General features: G+C 43.0%; 1 protein-coding gene across 4 annotated transcripts in view; it reads right to left on the minus strand.

The window, feature by feature from the left end:
- Positions 1-22178, minus strand: part of TIAM2 (TIAM Rac1 associated GEF 2) — a 519289-nt gene that overhangs the window by 69608 nt on the left and 427503 nt on the right. For 3 of the 4 annotated variants that reach the window (XM_075339675.1, XM_075339674.1, XM_075339676.1), the window contains one exon: positions 12475-12581. In XM_075339675.1, the coding sequence (XP_075195790.1) occupies positions 12475-12581 (107 nt within the window). Of the gene's footprint in view, positions 1-5172; positions 5294-12474; positions 12582-22178 lie in introns of those variants that run through there. The other variant, XM_075339677.1, reaches the window with a different exon arrangement.

Below are 22178 nucleotides of genomic sequence, written 5' to 3' on the forward strand. Positions count from 1 at the left end.
ATTGCAATACATTATACCTGTCAGTGTGACACCGACAGAAGCCTCTTAGACCATACTCCTGGCACCATCTAACATGCTTGCCATAGCTGACTGACCTAGAGGACCTCATGTCAACTTGGGTTGCCATGGCAATGATCGAGCCCCAATTATCCTGTTGCAGGAGAGGTGCATGCCCTCTTCAAGCTCCCTAAATGATGTGATCGCTATTGATCTCAGCATTTAGTAGGCTAAAAAGCCAGAGACTGTTCAAGGACCGGCCTTCGCTGTGACAACTGGAGCTCAGCTAAAACTTATGCTGAGCTCCTGGTGGTGGTGATCGTGCGGGCTGAGCTCCGGTGCCTGCACTATCGCCATCAGGTACATTTATGTCAAATTTGCAGGAACGACTTCACGACCATTAAATAAACGTCCATCAAATGTCATGAAGAGGTTAAAACGGATTCTGAAATTCTTTGCAAAAAAAAATGAACTTGCGTTTTCTCCCTAACCAACAAAATCTTATTCATTTCTATGTGTAGTACATAGATGTTCATGTTCAAAAATTGTTATTCTGATTCATTCTCATCTTGATTCCTGCAACACGACTATAGTTCTTCCTCTCACTAAACTCTCCCTGTCCTCTCTCCCATCAATTCTGTATGCAGCATCCTGGCTCATATCTCTGTCCAGCTGCTTCACCGATGTCTCCAATCTGTGCCAGTCATCACACTGTATTCCCATCTGCTTCAGAAAACATAATACATATATTTCACCCACCCACAAAGCTCTTCATATTGCTGCACAACCCTACATCTACTCCCTCATCTCTGTCTACATCTCTGCCCATTTTCTGTTTTGCTAATTATCTAAGACTAACATCCTCCATAGTCCGAGTCTACCACTTTCCAAGACATTTCTCATGTCAATGCACACTTCTGATATCAGTTGCTGGTGAGGTGGTGGTGGTGGGGGGGGGGGGAGGTTGTGCCTGAATGAGTACTGCAAAAAGGCAACCAAAATCCATGTGCACATCTCCTCAGGAATAGCATCTTAATTTTTCCTCTAACAGCTTTCTAACCTGCACATGCAAACATTCTTCTGATGAAAAGTGATGACAAAGCTCATTGAGCCCACCATAAGGCTAGTGCAGGGTAACGGGTAAAGAGGTGAAGTGTGGGGTGAGTACTGCCCTGGTTGTGATGGGACATAATTTCTTGGGTTGGTGGTTGGGGAAATCTGCTCCTTTGAGCAGAGATCTTAATACTTAGATTACTAATCTAATATATCTGGTTTCATTCCTGCACATTTAAAGATGTTGATTATACTATATCTGCATATTCTTTGTGTAGTTGAGGAGGTATCACTAGACTGAGTCACATTACTTGCATCATTATCTCTGGTTTCTCTTAAAAGGGTTGTCCAAGATTGGCACTATGTGACTGCAGACTTATGTATCCTCACAACACACACAGTGCATACTGACAGGATTCTTCTGTGCCGGGAGTGGGCGGTTATGTGACTGCAAGAATATTAGACGTGCATGTCCTCACTCAAAACAAGAGCATTGTGCAAGGCTGCGCACGATCACTCATAATGTGGCTGGAATTACGCATAGTGTCCAGTCTCGCCTTCGGCACAGGAGAATCCTGACAGCGTGCAATGTGCGTGTGGTGAGGATTCACAAGTCTGCAGTCAAAGTCACTACCGATTTTAGTGCCAAACTTAGACGACCCCTTTAAATAGTGACTTTTGGACCAATTGTTTTGAAAAGTTCACTTTTTCTCTTGTCTAAATTGAGATCTATCTATATTCTGTGAATTATTCAATGTGCTAAAAACAAAAAATAAAATGTGTACTATTTCACTTTAGAAAAAATTATTCAGACAGTTGGAAAAAAAAAAATGAATGACTGGTTAGTTACACCAGTCATGCAACATTTACAGCATTTGAAGAAAGCATTGCTGATCTTATAATAACAAGTTCTAATTAGAATGACCAATTCGTAGACAGTCTATTAAATGCGAAGTGGCAATTTTAATAACACAGAAAACAATCTGATTTAGAAGTATAAAATAACAAAAGGGCACAGTTTTGATACAGGTTTCAAAGCGGATATCAAGACTGTTTAGTAACATGAGAAAAAAGATATACGAAAGATTCTAACGCCTTCTTTTTTCATCAATGCTTTATTTTATAATTAGGCTATGTGCCCACGGGAGCTTGCACCTGTGGATATATCCGCAGGTACGTCCACAGGTTTCCCGCAGCAGCTCCCCGGAATTTGTAGCTATCCATTGCTGCGGGATTCCAGCGAAATAGCTGCAGTAAACCTGCGGACATTACTATCTCCATAGTGGAGGAGCTGGATTTCCGCAGGTAATTCCGCAGGAATAATTGACATGCAGTTATGTGCGGCTGTGGGACATCCGCAGCATGTTCTGTAGCCACACATACCACAGCATGGATACAGTACTCCCCATATCCCATAGGATAACATGGGGAGTGTCTGTACATGCTGAAACCTGCGGATTTATCTAGAAAATCCAGCTAAATCCGCAGATTTTCCACGGCAAAATCTGAGGTACAGAGTCCCGTGGGCACATAGCCTTAAAGTCTTCTACAAATTGGCGTCATGAAAATGTAAAAAAAACAAAAAAAAAAAAAAAAAACACACGACTATGACAAGAAAGTTCTAAATTAGTACTGCGTAATGAAAAAAAAAAAAAAAAAAGAAAAACAAGATGCAGAAATAAGAAGTCATTAACTGGGCAGAGATCAAATGTCTGATAGATGCTAGAGAGAAGCAGATCGATCTGTAGAGAATGAAGTTCAAGTTGAATTTCCTAAAAAATGCTGATTCACTCAAATTTGAACAATCAGGGGGCTGTATAAAACATAGGGGCTGGCCAAAGAAGCCATTTTATGCCTGTAGAGTGTAGGGATAGAAGCACTCAGAGCACACAGGATAGATAAAGCCTCAATGCTATTGTGGTGTACTACTTCAGTGCAGATATACCAGATTGAAAATAGGAATTTTAATCTCAGTCTGTGAATAGAAACCCAAGATTTAAATGATACACAATGAACTATTGTAGCTTCTCATCACCACAGTGTGACTGTGAATAAAAGGGAATCTGTCAGTAGGATCAAACCTCCTAAGCAGTCTATGGGCATGTAGGGCATAGAAAGTTGCATAACATGACACCTTGATATCGGTCATTTGATGTCTTATTCTTATTCCATGGGTGGGACATACTACCTGCCTGTTTTGCCTGGCGCTGATGTCTGCTGGCCACAAATTGGTACATAGTTGACTACTTGTCAACAAATCAGCTCTTCCTCTTTTGCTCTGTCGATGGAGCGTCACTACTGATGTCATGCTGATTGACACCTGGTTCCCTGTATGACATAAGTATATATGTGTCATCAACAAAACGGAATGGAAAAAAATATGCTGCCCTGTTGACATGATGTCAATAATGGCAGCACAATCATCCCGAGGAGCAGCCAGTGACTCCTCTGAGTCGGGAGAGCAAATACCTGCCTGTAAGTGCTTAGCCACATACACAAAAAATAATAAAGGTCCCCTTTAACTCCTTGTAAGTCAGCTGTTACACATCATAGTCAGAAGTCATTTTTTGACATGTTATTTTTTAGAATCACAGCCTCATTGCCCTTACATTAATGAACATATTGCGTTTGTTCAATGGGACATTGGGCAATGACCATTCTGTTCTGCTCAGCAGTCGCGTCAGCTTAGAGGGACATTGACCAAGGGTAAGAGAAGATTGTCATTTCCTAAAGAGCAGTGATGGCTATAGTCTATCAATCAAATTAAAGATTCATTGGACGAAATGTAAATTACATAAGAATTATGTGTCATTAAACGTAACACAACTTTGCTGTAACTTTCATCTGGGGCACTTTTTTCCTGGAGAAAACCTGACAATTAAAGGATACATCAATATTTGCCATCATTATTAAGCAGAGCCCGGCATATCTGTCTCTTATGCCAAGAACCAGTTGTTCAGCGTCAAACCTGTCAAGTTGCAGGAGCATAAGACTACCCCAGTAGACAATGTGAGAAGCAGCCAATTACAGTCAACTGTCACCAGCTAACAAAAGATTTCCAGTGTCAACAATGGGAAAATTATTCAGTATATTGGATCTGGATCCAAGTCAGAAAAAAGCAACAATAAAAAATTGTATGTAAAAAAGAAAAAAAACAAAAACAAATACATAAAATTATGTAAAAATTAAAAAAAGCAAGCATCTTTGTTTTTACCGTAAACGGTAACCAATCACCTGATGACATCTGCAGCAATGGCAATAACAACATCTATTACGGGCATTGGATTGTTTCCAGAATACAGAGAGGTAATGTCATAATTATCCATATAATTTCAGAACTACTAAAGAGGAGGGAAAATAAGATATAGATATATACACACACACACACACACACACACACACACACACACACACACACGAACAATATCTTGTACATTTCCGTTGTCGTGGTCGTCAAGTCCACACAATGCAGGTAAGTACGAGCAGTACTTGATGTATTTAAGAGTCACAAATGCTGAAGCGCTGACTCGGACCTCCCGCTTCCCACACACTAAAGTAAGGTAAAAAGGATGGTTGCCCCTAGCAACTCATACTTAACTCTTTTTTTACTGATTCACTCTAAAAGCACTGGTCATACAACCAACTATATTACAGACAATTACAGACAACCTAGAGGTAAAGATGTCAAATAATTAGCAATGATTTATCTATGAACTTAAGAATGACATTCTCCTATACACAAATCTGCATTTCACTATAAAAGGTTACATTTTTCAGTTTAATCTCACTCCAAAAAAATGCAACAAAATAATGATGATAAATTCAGACCCCAATATTCAGAGATGAAAAAGGCTTACAATTAGGAATTCTATTAGGCTGCACATAAAGTAAATTGTCAGAACACAAGAATTTGATTATTATTAAAAAACAAAAATTATCACAGGAACATTTCTATAAACTAAATCTACATTAATGTTATGATAATCGTTAAATAAACTGATGTATATAGATCTTGTTATTACATTCACTCATTAAGAAGATGAGAGAATTAAATCTTATGCACAAAATAAATACTCTAAATATGAAGATTTTATGCAGAACGTTTGGCTAATTGTCACTTACTTGATATACGAGGAAAACCAAGTCGGAATCCATGGGTATGAAATAAGTGATGAGGTATACAGCTGTTGCATATGGGGAAATGAGCAATGCTCTGGCAGTGCTCGGAAATCATCCCAACTGGCAGCTTCGCCTAGCGCCACCAACCTCTCGTTCATGAAAGAGCTCCTGACAGAGACCCGGGATGCTCACACCCCCCATCCTTTTCATCACAGCCTTGCCTGGGAACACTTGTGTCTTAGGATACAAAAGCTCCGATCGCTCGCAGCCAGCTCATATTTACTGGAGAAAAGTATGCTGCATAATTGGCAAGCATAATTTCATGTAACGTAACATTGAAAGGTTTGGATTAGGAGCAACATGTGCAGCTCCAGAACAACACGAACCAAAATGTTCCCGTTTTTATTTTTTTTTCTTGTAGAATAACATTCACAGCATTAGTGTTTGTTAGTTACCGAAGGGAATAGCTCTCACAAACGCAGCAACGTCGCTGTAGTTTCAGCCCCAATTTGTGCTAGCAACACACTTGGTTAAAATAAATGATCTGGAAAGAGAACACTGACAGTAATGGGCACCTACAGCAGAACGCTGCCCTATTATTCACGGCTTGGTTAAACTGCAGAGCTGTTGACGGCTGAGATACAGTTGCTGCTCAAGTCAACAAGATTAAATTTCATCTACAATTTTAGTCGTAGGATAACAAAATACCTACAAAAAGCCATTATTTTCATGACGCTATGGTTATTACAACAAAACCATTACTGACACTTGCCAATGCTTTTTAAGTCATTTCTATTAGGCTATATGCTCAAACACTGAGTATTTGGTGAGTTTTTTTACCTCAATATTTGTAAGCCAAAACCAAGAGATTGTAAAAAGTACACAAGTGGTGCCCGTGTTTCTATTATACTTTTGCCCTTATTGTTCCACTCCTGATTTTGGCTTACAAATAGTGATGAGCGAGCGTGCTCACCACTGTTCAGTACTCGATCAAGCATCGGGTTGCTTGGGTACTCGTGGTGCTCCGCAGAGTATCGCAGGTGCCTGGATGTGTCGTCCGTGAAACATTGACCACAAAGCACAGACCTGCTTCACCGCATGATGTGTACAATTGCCCAAAAGAGAGCCATTTGCAGTCTCTGAATGGGTCTCACTGGGGTTGAAAAAACGTTTTCAGATGTAATGCATCAAAACCCCCCCACCCCAAAAAAAAACAAAAAAAAAACAAAAAAAAAAAAAAAAAACACACCACCGCGCCCTCCCTCCCCTGGAAATACTCTGTACATGGCTCTCTGTATGTAGGCAGAGAGATGAACTGCCCAGTCATTAACTTCCATTATACTCCTTACTCAAGTTGAGCCCCTTCAGAGCATCGACTCAAGTACCCAAGCCTTTTAATTACAGAGTTCACAGAAATAAATGCTGAGCACTATTCACACTGATGAAATACATATATCTCATGCTGTTTTGCTTGAGAATAGAGTCAAAACATTTAGGTTTGTATAAAACCAGACCAACATACAGGCAGTGTAGATACAAAGTTCCGTGGTGCTCTTTTCAAAGATAAAACATGCCATAAAATATATAATCCATAAGATCAAAGGCACTCACATGTGTTGCTGTATCAAAAAGGCTTTATTCCTGAATCAGGTTACATGTGAAGGCAAGCGGGGAGGGGGAGACACAAAACACATAGGACAACGTCCGTTTCGCACCTGCACATGGCGCTTCCACGGGTCCACAAAGAGTGACATCATTTCCTTAATCTTATACCATACAGGTGTAATTAACTGACATCACCATATTAAAAGCATTGCTAAAAACACCAAGAAAAGCAACAATTTTTAACTACTTTATGACCACTATTGTTAGAACACAAAAACACAATGTAAGTTACTTATAAACAAACTGACAAGTCATTTTTGTCATTGAATCCTAATGGACCCATTGCATTATATTTTATAATGTATTGTGATTCCTTCCTTAATAAAGTTTTGTGGGTATCCCCACCTGCGATTGAAGGTTCCACCCTTTCCAATCCTGCAAACCTGAATACATTGCAATCTGCATTGTGTGTCTCTCTAATATGTCCAATCATTCTGCTGGCTCCTATACCTGTTGCAATGGAATTTCGGTGCTCCCTAAAATGGACAAAAAAGGCTCTAATCGTTTTTCTTATACAAGTGCGGTAGCTGCTCGTTTTGTATCTATCACCTAACAGACAAGTCTCTGAAGTTAGGAGATAGTTGGTGTGTCACAAAACAACTAATACCATGTAGGACTAAGTGGGTAGTCTACGTTATATTTTGCCCATGTGGACTATATTATATAGGAAAGCACCGTCCATTTTAGGGAGCACCGAAATTCCATTGCAACAGGTATAGGGGCCAGAAGAATGATTGGACATATTAGACAGACACACAATGCAGATTGCAATGTGTTAAGGTTTGCAGGATTGGAAAGGGTGGAACCTAAAATAGCGTTTGGGGATACCCATAAAACTTTATTAAGGAAGGAATCACGATACATTATAAAATATAATAAAATATAATGCAATGGGTCTGTTAGGATTCAATGACAAAAATGACTTGTCAGGCTTTTTTTTTTATAAGTAACTTCCATTGTGTTTTAACAATAGTGGTCATGAACTAGTTAGAAAATTGTTGCTTTTCTTGGTCTTTTTAGCAATGCTTTATGGGGATGTCAGTTAGTTACACAGGTGTGTGGTATAAGAGTAAGGAAATGATGTCACTCTTTGTGGACCTGTGGAAGCGCCATGTGCAGGTGCGAAACGGCCGTTGTCCTATGAGTTTTGTGTCTCCCCCTCCCCACTTGCCCTCACATGTAACCTGATTCAGGAATAAAGCCTTTTTGATATAGCAACACATGTGAGTGCCTTTCATCCTATAGATTATCTATTGCCCAAGCATTTTAATGATCACCCATCTATATTTACAAATAATCAATGTGTATACGTGGCCTTAAGTGAAAGAACATGACCCACCTCAGTTTCTGCTGACTATTACGGTCAGCATGTAGAAGCAATGGCAGGGTGCGGTGGTAGTCGCAGCGGGTACCACTGTGTAGCCGCAGTGCAGCCCTGTATCGGCTCTTTGCACCGCCGCCTCCATTCCACTACAGGGAAAGGGGTGCGGGACATGTATTTTCAGACCTGAGGCGATTACCAGTTTTTGTTCCTTCTGGGCCCTGTCACAGCTGCCGAATGCAGCAGGCCCCAGTGTCCCCAAACACCACACAGTCTGTATCCTTCATAACCATAAATTTCTCTTTACTGAACAGTTTCACATACAACTTCTGATCACGCCAGCGGTGGGCACATGCTTCAACAATTACAGGGGACATCATCTTCATTACACATAACCTTCCCAACGTCCGCTCCAGTACGTCACTGTGGCCGTTGCCGTTAGCAACCAAAGCGGCCTTAAGTTTACCGGCCAGCCATGTCCCTGATACTCTGTTTCTAGAGCCCCCCCCATTCCCTCTCTTACCTTCATTCTGTCGGGCAGAGTTAACTAGTCCACTCTGGGGTCCGTCTCCCACCCACAGGGATAGCTATAAACCGTGACGGGTGTCCCTGGGGACGACACTCTTCTGTCCCGGTTCATCAGGACCTAATCCTACTCCTGAGGAGCCCACTGACCTTCAGCCTGGAGAGGGGTTCGTAGGGTTAACGCCAGGGGGCAGCCACTATCCAGGCCATCCGGACTTCACCCTTCTGGGACGTGGTTCAGTCAGCCCAACTCTCACCAGTGCCCCACGTGTCCGGTGATGGGATATGACCCTGAGGGTCTCAATTTGTTCTCCCAGGGGCTCCACCTCCCACAGGTGTGGATCTCACTGCTACTCTGGGGGTACTCTCCTGTAATTTCCTGTCTTCCTAAGCTTTTTACTACCCAAGCTCCTCCCGGGATGTAGCTTAACCCATGTGGCCATCTAGTGGCTGCACACATAATATATCATATACCAAATCACAGTACAATTACAGACAGCGGATTTGCAGGTCTGGAGCGGTAGAGCCTTACACCCCCTTACAAGCACTCGACCATTTTCTCTCCATCCGAGAAAATCAGCCAAATTATCCTGATCAGAGTGGGCTCAAAATGGGATCAGAGTGGGATATGTTTTTCCCAAAGGTGGCAGAGGTGGAAAGAAGCAAAAAAAAAAAAAGTTTCTCCATCTTTTCCAATTATGACAGTATTGCATTGGGACATCATCAGAGTGCAGCCCAATTTTTTTCATGACCTTATATACTTGAATGGGTGAGTGGCATCCAATTCTGAAAGGAAACTCGTGCATGCTGTCAGTTTTTTACCTGCTGAATCGGTCAGTGTAAAAAAAATGGTTATCTTCTCTGCCTCATTGAAAATCATTGGTCTGAGCGCAATATGCATTTTTTAACAGACAGCACTTAGACCAAAAATGTGATTGTGTGCATGAGCCCTTAGGCTATGTACACACAATGCCTTTTTCAGGTGGATTCCACCTGGAACCCACCTGAAAAAGTGCTAAGAAAAGAATCAGCATATGCAATGTCCAAACAACTAGCGGTGCCTATATTCCATCTTTTTTAGCTTCTTTTAGCATCTTCATGCATCAAAAGCTATGAACGGACTAAAAGTAAAAACCTGTCCATGTTTCTGGTGGCTGCTATTTGTTAGCCGCTCAGTAGCTTAAATATATAGTTTGTTTAAGAAAGATTGTCCAGGACAAAACCACCAATAAAACAACTGACAAGACGCACAAAAAAAAGACACTTCAGGAAAATCACTGCTGGTGTTGTCCTGTTGTATCTACCGCTTCAAAAACTGTGTGTACGACGGTGACTGAGAAATTGTGTGCAAATACCATTGCATTTAAGGGTCTGTCAGTGGTCTACCAACATTGCTGAACAGGGTGAATCCTGTGTAAGGCTATGTGCCCACGCTACAGGATTTACCGCGGATTTGCCGCGGATTTTGCCGCGGATTTACCGCGGATTTGCCGAAAATCTGCAGCAGCAGCACTTCCAAGCCATTTCAATGGCATTTTGGAAATGCTGTGCCCATGCTGCGGATTTTTCCGCGGCGGATTTGCCGCGGATTTTGATCCGGAAAAATCTGCAGCATGTCAATTGTTTGGTGCAGATTTTGTGCGGATATTTGGTTTTGAATGGGGGAAAAAAAAAAAAAAAAAAATGAAATCCGCATCAAAATCCGCGGCAAATCCGCGGTAAATTCGCGGCAAATCCGCGGGTGCGGATTTGCCGCGAAAGTCGCGGATTTTCAGGCAAAAAAATCCGCAGGGACATTCTAGCGTGGGCACATAGCCTAAGGCCCTGAGTGCACGCTGCGGATTTACCCGCGGATTTGCTGCAGAAAATGTATCTAACATTGCTGCAGTCAAATCCTGTGGGTTTAAAAAAATGCTGTGTGCACACATCGTTTTTTAATACCTGCGGATTTACCCACGGATTTTCCGCTGCGGAATTAATGAGCATGTCACTACTTTTCCGCAAGTAGCTACAGTTTTTGCCATAGATAATGGCAAACGCGGTGACCAACTTGCGGAAAATCCGCGTTAAATGCGCGGCAAATCACAGCAAAATGCGGGTGCGGTTTTTGCCGCGGGATTCTTTCAGTTGGTCCGACTTTTTCTTAAGAAAAAGTCACTTTCTAGTGTGCACATAGCCTTAAAACTTAGTTCATGTGCAACAACATACGGCATATTTCAGATAAATCATGTGCCAAGATCTTAATCCCACATTTACCAATTCCTTTTCTTTCCGAGGGGGAATAATAATAATAAAAAAAAAAACCAAACATCAATTACTCCAGTCCTGATAAAATTAATGTTTGACAAACATTTCTGCTGTCAATCATTAAAGAGAATCTGTCAGTATGATCGGACCCCCCACCCCCATCAAAACCTGTATATCTTCTATCAGTTAAGTGCTCTGGGCCTCCACCAGCTGCTTCCCCACTGTCTGGCCTCGGCTTCACTTGCGCATAACTCTAGATGCGAGAGCATCGGAAACAACATGCTAATGACCCTCTACTGCGTGTGTCAGCCGAGGGTCATGTGACTGTCATCCAACTGCTCATTAGCACCTGAGCATGTTAGTGCTCACTCATCAGTAGAGGGGGGGGTTGATCCTATTGATAAATTCCCTTTAACCCCTTCATAACTGTATGCCTGTGTTGGGGTACCATGTTTGAGGGGTTCTACCTGTGGCTGACAACCAATTAAATGCTGCAGACAGTGGCATTTAGATGACACCCCAGCTACAGCGCATGCCATTATGATAGTCGGGGGCTATGTAAGGTTCAAAGATTACTGCGATATCATATCTGGCACCGCTTCCAGAAAAATCCAGGAAATTAAAACATAACTCATCAACCTGATTGGTAAACACTGTTACGAAAAAAAATAAATAAAATAAAATAAAATGCTGGAAGTGTGTTTTTCTGTCACCGCACATCTTCAAAAAAAAAATAAAAAAAAAAAGACAAAAAGTGATTAAAATGTCACATGGAACCCAAAATTTAAGATGTATCAATGAAAATGTCAGCTCACCAAGAAGCTCTCAGCCTGCACCAGTAACAGAAAACCAGAAATGGATGGGCCTTATTTTTTTTTTACTACTATTACTACTACAAAATGTCTTTTTTTTTCAACCACTTAAATAAAATATATGCAACTTTGGTATTGATCTAATCATACTGGCCTGGGGAATCACACTAAAAACAACCCCCCCCACCACCACCCACACACACACACACACACACAAAAGAAATATGAGGAAATTGCACATTTTAACCATTCCACCTCACTTGAAAAACATTTCTTGCCATTCTGTACAGTGTATGAATGGTATATATGAATGATGTCATTCAAAATTCCAACTCTTCCCAATGATAGCCCTCAGATGTCTATGTGGATGGAAAAATAAAAAACATATGGCTTTGGAAGAAATTGTGGAAAAAAACAAAAAAACACAAAATGTTGCCCGGTCCTGGAGGCATTAAACACTTTCATGTCATTAGGGGAAGGGAAGGTAAATATATCCATTATATATCTGCAGATTTGTGAATTTCACTTCTTTTTAACTACTTTATCGGCTTGAAGCTACCAGACAGTCCAACAACCAAATCTAGCTTGTTCCTCTTATGTTGGGGCACGTGGTATGCCGCCATGTTGTGCCGCAAACACAAGGATTACAATTTAAGGCATAAACATTTGTATAAAAGGAAGAGATTAGTAAAAGTAAGACAATAAAACTTCAAATTTTAAAGTGAAGCTCCTTACCTTATAGGTTTGATCAATCCGTGGCCTGCACTTCACCTGATCCAAGGCGTCATCTGTGCTACTGCGTTTCAAAGTACCAATGGTGACATCTGGTACGTTACTTAAATCTGAAAAAAAATTACAAACTGTTATTGGTTGAACTACCGTAATATTATATTTCCTTACAATTTCACATATTTTTATTTAGAACTTTACATGAACACCCTACAAAGCCATCCAAGATATTGCATTTAAAATGCTCTTCGTGCTAAGTTCACAGAATTCCAGCCTTCATCAGTCAGGGCCCCGCTGTATCAGGAGGCCATTTATTTCTAAGTAATGATAAACAAGATTACACTGGTGGAAAGAATGTTCCATATGTATTACAGGGAATATTCAATGCCTCAAACTCCTACATCAAGAGGTGAGGAGGCACTGCTGAAATGGCACCTGTCCTGACCAGTGTCACATCCGTGTCTGAATATACTGCTGCATGCCCCACCCTGGGCACTATGCAGCACAGCCACTGATGGAGGTCAGCAGCATGGGTCATTTTAGCTTTTGGATAGTTGAGTGAGACTAGTTATCCATTACCTGTTGACCTGTGTTTTGCTGCAGTGAGCTGGTAATATAAGTAGCTCTCAGCTTGGAGCCACGGGTGGAGATCATTTTTTTTTTTATATAAAGCCCAGCAGACCATCTCTTAATCCTCTTTCACACGTCCGTTAAAATCACACACGTTTTTCACGGACGTATTAATGGTGCGTATTGCCCTCGGTGTGCCGTGTGTATGGCACACGTGTGTTATCCGTAATAACACACGGAGAACGTGAACTTTCTACTCACCTGTCCCTGGCGTCGCAGTCCGTGGTGCTGATCTTCGGTCTCCGATCCTGCCGACTCCCCGCTGATGCTGCTTACAGCCGCAGTGAAGTGAATATTCAATGAGCATAATGAGCGGCGGTCGGCAGCAAGTGACAGCAGAGGCAGAGACAGCAGGGCAGGAGAAGGTGAGTAAAGGTTTTTTTTTTTTTCTCACAGACACATGTCTTTTCTCCGGTGCGTGTCACATGGAACACATCTGTGAGGTCAGTTTGCATTACGTGTGACGCCCGTGATGCCAGAGAGAAAACGAACATGTTGCCGTGAGAAACACACGGACACATGTAAGTACGGAACGGACACACGTTCCGTGCGAAAATACTTACGTGTGTCCAAAACCATAGGAATACATAGGTCTACGTGTGTATGTGTCTCCGGTACGTGAGAAAACTGCCAAACATGTACCGGAGGCACGTACGTGTGAAAGAGGCCTTAGATATTCAGGTCAGCTAAGACCTAGTTATACTGACCCATTGTGCGTGTCTGCCCAGTTAGGCCCCTTCCACACATCAGTTTTTTGCCATCAGTCACAATCAGTTTTATAGATAGATCGGCGGATCTGTCGCAGATTGTGGCTAGACTGATGTGACGGATCCGACTAGTTGGGGGCTAAATAATTAATAGGAGCATGCTCAGTTAAAAAAAAGTGGAATCCGTCACTGGATTCCGTCATTTGACGGATCCCGCACCCATAGGCTTCCATTCTACCAAACAACGGACGGCGATGGATCCGTTGCTGTCTGTTTTTTCGATGTACACAAAAAACGTTGTCTCCGTCTGACAAACATTTTTATGTGAGGCAATCTGTCGCTAATACAAGTCGATGAGAAAAAAACGGATCCAGCAGCATCAGTCGTCGGACCCGTTTTTTTTCAAAATTTGAAGGATTGTGACTGATGGCAAAAAAACGATGTGTGAAAGGGGCCTTATCTGACCTCAGTTTGACCAACTGCTTGCTTTCTGATTTTGTCACTGATGAGACAGACCTTCTGCCTTTAGCTTGCTCCAATGTTCAGCAACTAACTCTGTGGCCCCCAAATCCAGATCCCTGTAAAGGGGTTAAAGGGAAAAAGCCAGGGCAAGCCCTGGATCTGGTAACTGGAGCAGCTTGCATTAAGCCTTTCTGTGTAGGCCCTATTAACAGCTGGCAGGCTTCCACAATCAGTGCAAACCAACAAGTTAAAGCACCACTACAGTGGGGTTTTTTTTTCCCCCCACCGCTGTAGCAGTGCTTTAAATGTATGCCCCTGCCACCTGTCTTACACTCACCTTCCGGGGTTTTAATATTTTACCAATGCTGCTCCGGTCCCATGGCGCCATCTTGAGCTTATAACTTCTGACTAATAATCATAATATTACAATTATAATTGCAGTGATAGGTCTGGCTCAATCGACAAAAATGGTGCTAAATGGTCAAATTGAACCAATAGTTTATTACTGTACAGACCATAGCACCTTCAGAGAATAAAGAAAAAATAAAATTGTGGGATTTTTTCAAATGCTTTAATATGCTGAAAAATATTTCACAGAAAAATAATTCCCAGGGTACAAAAATATCCTATCCTAAACCACCATTTTAATTTTTCTTTATTCTCTAAAGGTGCTATGGTCTATACTTAATATAGCTTCTGACTGGCTGGAATCAGAAGCTACGTCACAGGCACCGATATGAGAGCGAGAACGAGGCTCTCATAGAGATGCATTGAAGTGACCTCTGGCGGACTCCATGAAACACTGGAGCTGCTGGCTAGTCAGTTTTATGTCCAGACTGACCGGAGTACAGGCCAGGACTCAGGGGACGTAGATTTAAAGCAGCACTATAGCAGTGAAATAAAAAATACCTAAACGCTGTAGTGGTACTTTAATGAAACAAGAGTAGCATGACAGTCAGACACAGGAGGCAGCAGCAGATGGGCGATGGGGGGAAGAGATGCAGGAGGGCTGTAGGTGCCACACACCTGCACTTGTGACTCATTTGCATAGGACTTCAATCCTGGATTCCTCAGAAACTATAAAACTGATTTCTCTGAACAATCTATCAATTTAATCAGCATTAAAGTGCAGGCACATATATGTGATTAGTCTGAGGTGTAAATGTGACGCCCTGGCAAAACCAGGTTGTTACAAAAGAGCCAATCCTCCTTGCTACCACCAAAAACCCGCACTTAGACATAACACACAGTTATTAAACCCTAGCCACCCCCTCATGATAATAGGGACACACCAGTGGGCGGGATCAGGCAGTTGTGAACACCCACCTAGGGGTCCTGAGGTGTCAGAGGCGGGAACATAGTAGTGCTGAGTTGAGTTCAAGTTGAAGTGGAAGTGTTGAGAGCTGACAGCAGTGTAGTCAGGGGTAGGACCCCTTGGACTACCAGGCTAGGTGGCAGAAGGTGAACAGGACCACAGGCGATGGAGATCCGGTCGCGGGAGACCTAAAGTGGACCAGGGCAGGGTTGTAGCCCGCCGGTACCGACAGCGGTAATCCGGTCCGGAGGCCGTGCACAGTCGGGGTGCCTGGACCCTAGGACAGTTGCAAGCCCCCTCGTTAATTGACCAGCCGGGGACAAGGTTCCAGACGTTGTCCCATAAACTGCCCATTTAGAGTGAAACGGAAGCCCAACGCAGGGTATGGGGTGTCCGCCAGAACTCACTAAAATCCAAAGGGTCAACTCCCAACACACATAGAACCGGGAGTGGACTTCTCTGTTCCAAGCGAAGTCATCCAAAAAGGAAAGGAAAATACAAAGTGCAGGAGGAAGGGAAACCTGTTCATCAATCTGGGTGAGGGACCCGAAAGCACCCTCCTAAGGCAGCCAGCCACTGGCAACTTGGTTTACAACTGGACTTGTGTGAAGTTACTGAACTGTGAGTACACCATCATCCCCCGGTCCAGCCCGGCGCGCCACCTCCAGCAGCCATAACTCCCGTGTACCGACACAGGGCCCCCGGGACTACACCTTCCCTACTCGTGGAGGGGATCCCATCTTGCTGCCCCACTCCATCAGCCCCCGGGCGCCCCTATCACCAGGCAGCAGCGGTGTCACCATCCCTCATCGCAACCCATGGGTGGCATCACAGACACAACACCTCCCTTGTAAATATCTCCCCTTTCCGACGGTTGTGAAGACGGGCAGCCGTGCGAGCCTGGGTCCGGTCACCACTCGAGCTGCAACAGCGAACCCGGATCCGAGCAGGCCCTCGAGAGAAGAAGCGGCAGCGGCCCCCGCCTGCAACATAAATTCTCACAATAGGCTCCCTTTAATCTCTGCGTACAGAGTACTTCTAGAAACCTACAGGGAGACTGAAATAAGCTGAAGCAACTGCATACATGTCATATTAGGGCTATTTCACACATCCGGCTTTTCGTCGGATTGGCGGATCCGGTGCACTCCAGTACAGTGTGATACAGTACAATGGCAACGCGGCAACTTCTGGGTCACATGACAGCATGTGACCGGAGCTTGTAACGCTGCCACTGTACTGCATACACTGTACTGATGAAAAGCCGGATGTGTCAAACGGCCCTTATGCTCCTTATTAACACGGCTTCTTGTCTACACATTTCCCTCCATAACGTTTTTACAGTATGGGATTCATAAATATATTTCACCATAAATTTTAATTTTTAGTAGAGTATTTTTAACCTGCATTTTGGGAAATATTCAGAAAAATTTAGCTCAGTTTCTTATATATTGTGATTCCTTTGATTAATCAATTTGTATAGATGTGCCATGTTTAATCACTCCAGTGTTGATCCCGCAATTCTAATCTGCAGTGTTTCCACTGTGTCATACCCACTGAAGCCCATAACCATATCAGGTGGCTTCTAGCCTGTGCACATACACAATCCAGGCTCCCCTGATGTTCCAACCATTCTAAAGTATCCTGCGTGTTCTGATCATTTGATACAATAGAGACTGAGTCATAAAAGGCAACAAAAAAGCAGGAGTAGGAATATGTCACTATCACCCACCAGGAAAGGCATTCACCCACAAGAGTAGGAAAATGCAAAAACTCGTGTTATTGTTAGGTCATTTAACATTTTCCAAACCTATAATTACTCAGCTCTGCTCACTCCAATTTAGAATACCAGGATAATGAGTAGTAGATAATCAGTAGAACGAGTCTTTGTCTTTTCAACCAGACCTAAATATTCTGGTGTAAACAATGTCTTCCAGGATATATTACACTGGTAACCTTTCTTGTATTGCTATACAGAACACTACATTGTACATGCAGGATATTTACAGAGGAAATCCAAAAATACATATAGCAACAGAAAAATTATATCTTTAAAAATTAGATAATCTAAGTTACATACTCGTTTAAAAAACAAGTAACATTACAAAACTATACACATAGGGCTGTGTGCACACGGTTTTATTATTATTATTATTATTATTATTATTTTTTTGTTTTTGAGTGCAGATTTGTCACAAAACCGGAAGAGGATCCTGATACCAGAAAAATCACTGAGAATCCTTAAAGGGAAGGTGTCGCGGTTTTATATTTTTGTATTAATAATAGTGATTATTAAATCAAGTATTTTTAATACAAAATTAAAATCACTGCTTATTTATTTTATTTATTTATTTTGTTAGTATCTAATCCTCTCCTGTGTGATACTGCCTGCTGAGCTGGTATCTAATCCTCTACTGGGTGTGATACTGTCTCCAGAGCTGGGTATCTAATCCTCTCCTGTGTGATTCTGCCTGCTGATCTGTATCTAACCGTATCCTGTGTGTGATACTGTCTCCAGAGCTGTGTATCTAATCCTTCCCTGTGTGATACTGTCTCCAGAGCTGGGTATCTAATCCTCTCCTGTGTGATACTGTCTGCTGAGCCGCGTATCTAATCTGTCTCCAGAGCTGTGTATCTAATCCTGTCCTATGTGGTACTGTCTGCTGAGCTGTGTATCTAATCCTGCCATGTGATATACTGTCTCCAGAGCTGGGTATCTAATCCTCTCCTGTGTGATACTGTCTGCTGAGCTTGGTATCTAATCCTCTCCTGTGTGATACTGTCTGCTGAGCTGTGTATCTAATCCAGTCCTGTGTGATACTGTCTGCTGAGCTGTGTATCTAATCCTGTCCTGTGATACTGTCTGCTGAGCCATGTATCTAATCCTGTCCTGTGATACTGTCTGCTGAGCTGTGTATCTAATCTTATCCTGTGTGAAACTGTCTGCTGAGCTGTGTATCTAATCCTATCCTGTGTGATACTGTCTGCGGAGCTGTGTATCTAATCCTATCCTGTGTGATACTGTCTGCGGAGCCGTGTATCTAATCCTGTCCTGTGTGATACTGTCTGCTGAGCCGTGTATCTAATCCTGTCCTGTGTGATACTGTCTGCTGAGCCATGTATCTAATCCTATCCTGTGTGATACTCCAGCTGTCCTTGGTGACACTTTTTAGACATTTCTGGTCATCAACAAAATGGCTCCACACTGTGTCCCTACATTTCATCTTCCCTTATCCTTTTGGAAACACCCAGGTTGGGAGGGGGAGGTGACATCACACACAGGAGAGCAGACTCCACCCACTTTACTGCAGCTGTAATCCAGGCTATTTCTACAGTGGGATTTCTGTAGGATTTCAGCAGCTGCTCCCACTAGTGTTTAAGAGTGGAAAATGTCAAACATTTTAATTTTTTTTTTTAATATTTTGCTCAATTAAAAACAAATAATATCTAAACAAAACATTAATACTTTACATTTTTTCAGTTATTTAATTTTTTTTTTGGACAACACCTTCCCTTTAAGTTCCTCACTTCATTGCTCATCACAGTTGCTGGGTCTTGTGGTGCGCAGCATGAGATGGGAGTGGCTGCTGCTCAAAGTCTGTGAGGCCTTCTTCTGATGCTCCATAGCTTTTGAACTACGTTAACGAGGAATGTTGTGGGACTACATGAGACTTGAGAACTTTGTTTTCTAATAAAATTAGTGAACGAGGGAGAGTGTCTTGTTTTTATTACTCTCTTTATATGTCTTTCAGGTTTCCATTTGTAGTCTACATCCCATTCCCTACAGTACGTGAGACCTGCATGAGTTGTGAACCAGGGAAAGTGTGGGGCAACTGTGGGCTGGTATTTTTAGGCTGAGAAGGGCTCAATAAACCTGGATCTTCCCAGCCTGATAGTATCAGCCCCCAGCTGTCAGCTTAACCTTTACTGGCTATCAAAAAGAGGGGAGACCCTATATTGTCTTTTTCATTTATTTATTTAATCATAAAAAGCTGTCTAATAAGCTCAGCAGGGTGCAATTTTATTAGGTGTCTTTGGGGGGTGCAGTTGTCTGTCTGTCAGTCTCTGTCTGTCTCTATTGCATTCAATGGTGTCCAAAAACACTAGAAAAATGCATACAAAAACATGCATTTTTGCTGCTGTGTTTTTCCTGCCAAGACATGCAGAAATGGTACAGAAGTTTCTGCATCCAAATACACAATGTGTACACATAGGCTAAAGATGAACGCAAAGTCATCTTCCAAAAAAACAGGGCAGGAAGGGGAAATGGCATCTGCAATATCCCTGAAAGACCCTAATACTTAGTTGATCCTCCATGAACTGTGAAAGTTGGCACCCTAAAACTGCGTAATGGCACTCCTGCTCGGCATAGGCCAAGCCCCATTATTCCCTAATGAGGCACCTAAAGACTAGAAAAGGCAAAATAGCAATATATTTCTTAGCTAATTAATAATTATTAGTGATGAGCGAGTACTAAAAAGCTCGGGTGCTCGAGGCTCGGGCCGAGCATCCCAAGATACTCGTGTACTCGGCCCGAGCACCGAGCCCAATGTTATCCTATCGGAGACACGAGTATTTTTTATGAAATGACCCCCGGCAGCATGTAGAAACCCTAAAAATGTCACAAAAGTCTCAGAAGAGTGCTCAAATGACATGGCAACAGCATGGGGAAGACCCCTTGAAGCATTTATCACTCAAAAGTCACAGCTGTGAACAATTTTGTCCGCGTTTTACGCCATTTTTACGGACTCACCAGAAAACCTTCCAAAATGACACCAAAATGAATTTTCATGGCGGAAATGTTAAGGGCACATACCCAATAGTGAGATAGAGCTGGTGTATGTTACTTTTTGAGATTAATACATGAAAGATTTTACGTAAAACATTGTGTGGCACTCCGATGTCCAAAACGCACATTTTGTGCTTTTTACTAGCGATGTCGGTCATTTTTTTTTCATTCTATCTCCCGTCGCTCGGTCTCGCTCTGTCTGTCTCTCTCTGTCTTGTCTGTCCCCCTCTCACAGTCTGTCGGTCATTCTCCCACCTCTCTCTTACTTACCGTTCCCCGATCACTGCCGCGGCGCTGCACAGCTGTTCACTAAACTCCGGCGGCTTTTCCTCTTTTGAAAAAGCCGGCCGCTCATTAAACAATCTCGTATTCCCTACTTTCCTGCTTTTCGGCGCCTATGATTGGTTGCAGTGAGACACGCCCCCACGCTGAGTGACAGGTGTCTCACTGCACCCAAACACAGCAGCCGGTGTGTGTGTGTATACTGTGCAGTGAAATAAATAATTAAATAATTTAAAAAAACGGCGTGCGGTCCCCCCAATTTTAATACCAGCCAGATAAAGCCATACGGCTGAAGGCTGGTATTCTCAGGATGGGGAGCTCCACGTTATGGGGAGCCCCCCAGCCTAACAATATCAGTCAGCAGCCGCCCAGAATTGCCGCATACATTAGATGCGACAGTTCTGGGACTGTACCCGGCTCTTCCCGATTTACCCTAGTGCGTTGGCAAATCGGGGTAATAAGTAGTTAATGGCAGCCCATAGCTGCCACTAAATCCTAGATTAATCATGTCAGGCGTCTCCCCGAGATTCCTTCCATGATTAATCTGTAAATTACAGTTAAAAAACACACACAGCCGAAAAATCCTTTATTAGAAATAAAAAACACTAACAAAGTCCCTCATAACCAATTTATTAACCCCGACAAACCCTCCATGTCCGGCGTAATCCACGGACCTCCAGCGTCGCGTCCAGCTGTGCTGCATGAAGGTGACAGGAGCTGCAGAATACACCGCCGCTCCGGTCAGCTTCACACAGCAACTGAGGTGAGTATAGCGATCAGCTGAGCTGTCACTGAGGTTACCTGGATCCAGCGGTGGATGCAGCGGTGGCCGCGGGTAACCTCAGTGACAGCTCAGCTGATCGCGCTACTCACCGCCGCTCCGGTCAGCTCCATGCAGCAACTGAGGTGAGTATAGCGATCAGCTGCTGTCACTGAGGTTATTTGCGGCACCGCTGGATCCAGCGGTGTCCGTGAGTTACCTGACTGACAGCAGCTGATCGCGCTACTCACCTCAGTTGCTGCGTGAAGCTGACAGAAGCGGCGGTGTATTCTGCAGCTCCTGTCTGAATGTAGCAGAGCTGGACGCGACGCTGGAGGACTGTGGAGTACGCCGGACATGGAGGGTTTGTCGGGGTTAATAAATTGGTGATGAGGGACTTTGTTATTGTTTTTTATTTCTAATAAAGGATTTTTCGTGTGTGTGTGTTTTTTAACTGTAATTTACAGATTAATCATGGAAGGAATCTCGGGGAGACGCCTGACATGATTAATCTAGGATTTAGTGGCAGCTATGGGCTGCCATTAACTCCTTATTACCCCGATTTGCCAACGCACTAGGGTAAATCGGGAAGAGCCGGGTACAGTCCCAGAACTGTCGCATCTAATGTATGCGGCAATTCTGGGCGGCTGCTGACTGATATTGTTAGGGTGGGGGGCTCCCCATAACGTGGGGCTCCCCATCCTGAGAATACCAGCCTTCAGCTGTATGGCTTTATCTGGCTGGTATTAAAATTGGGGGGACCGCACG

The sequence above is a fragment of the Anomaloglossus baeobatrachus genome, chromosome 3 (genome assembly GCF_048569485.1).
Source record: "Anomaloglossus baeobatrachus isolate aAnoBae1 chromosome 3, aAnoBae1.hap1, whole genome shotgun sequence".
Lineage (NCBI taxonomy): Eukaryota > Metazoa > Chordata > Amphibia > Anura > Aromobatidae > Anomaloglossus > Anomaloglossus baeobatrachus.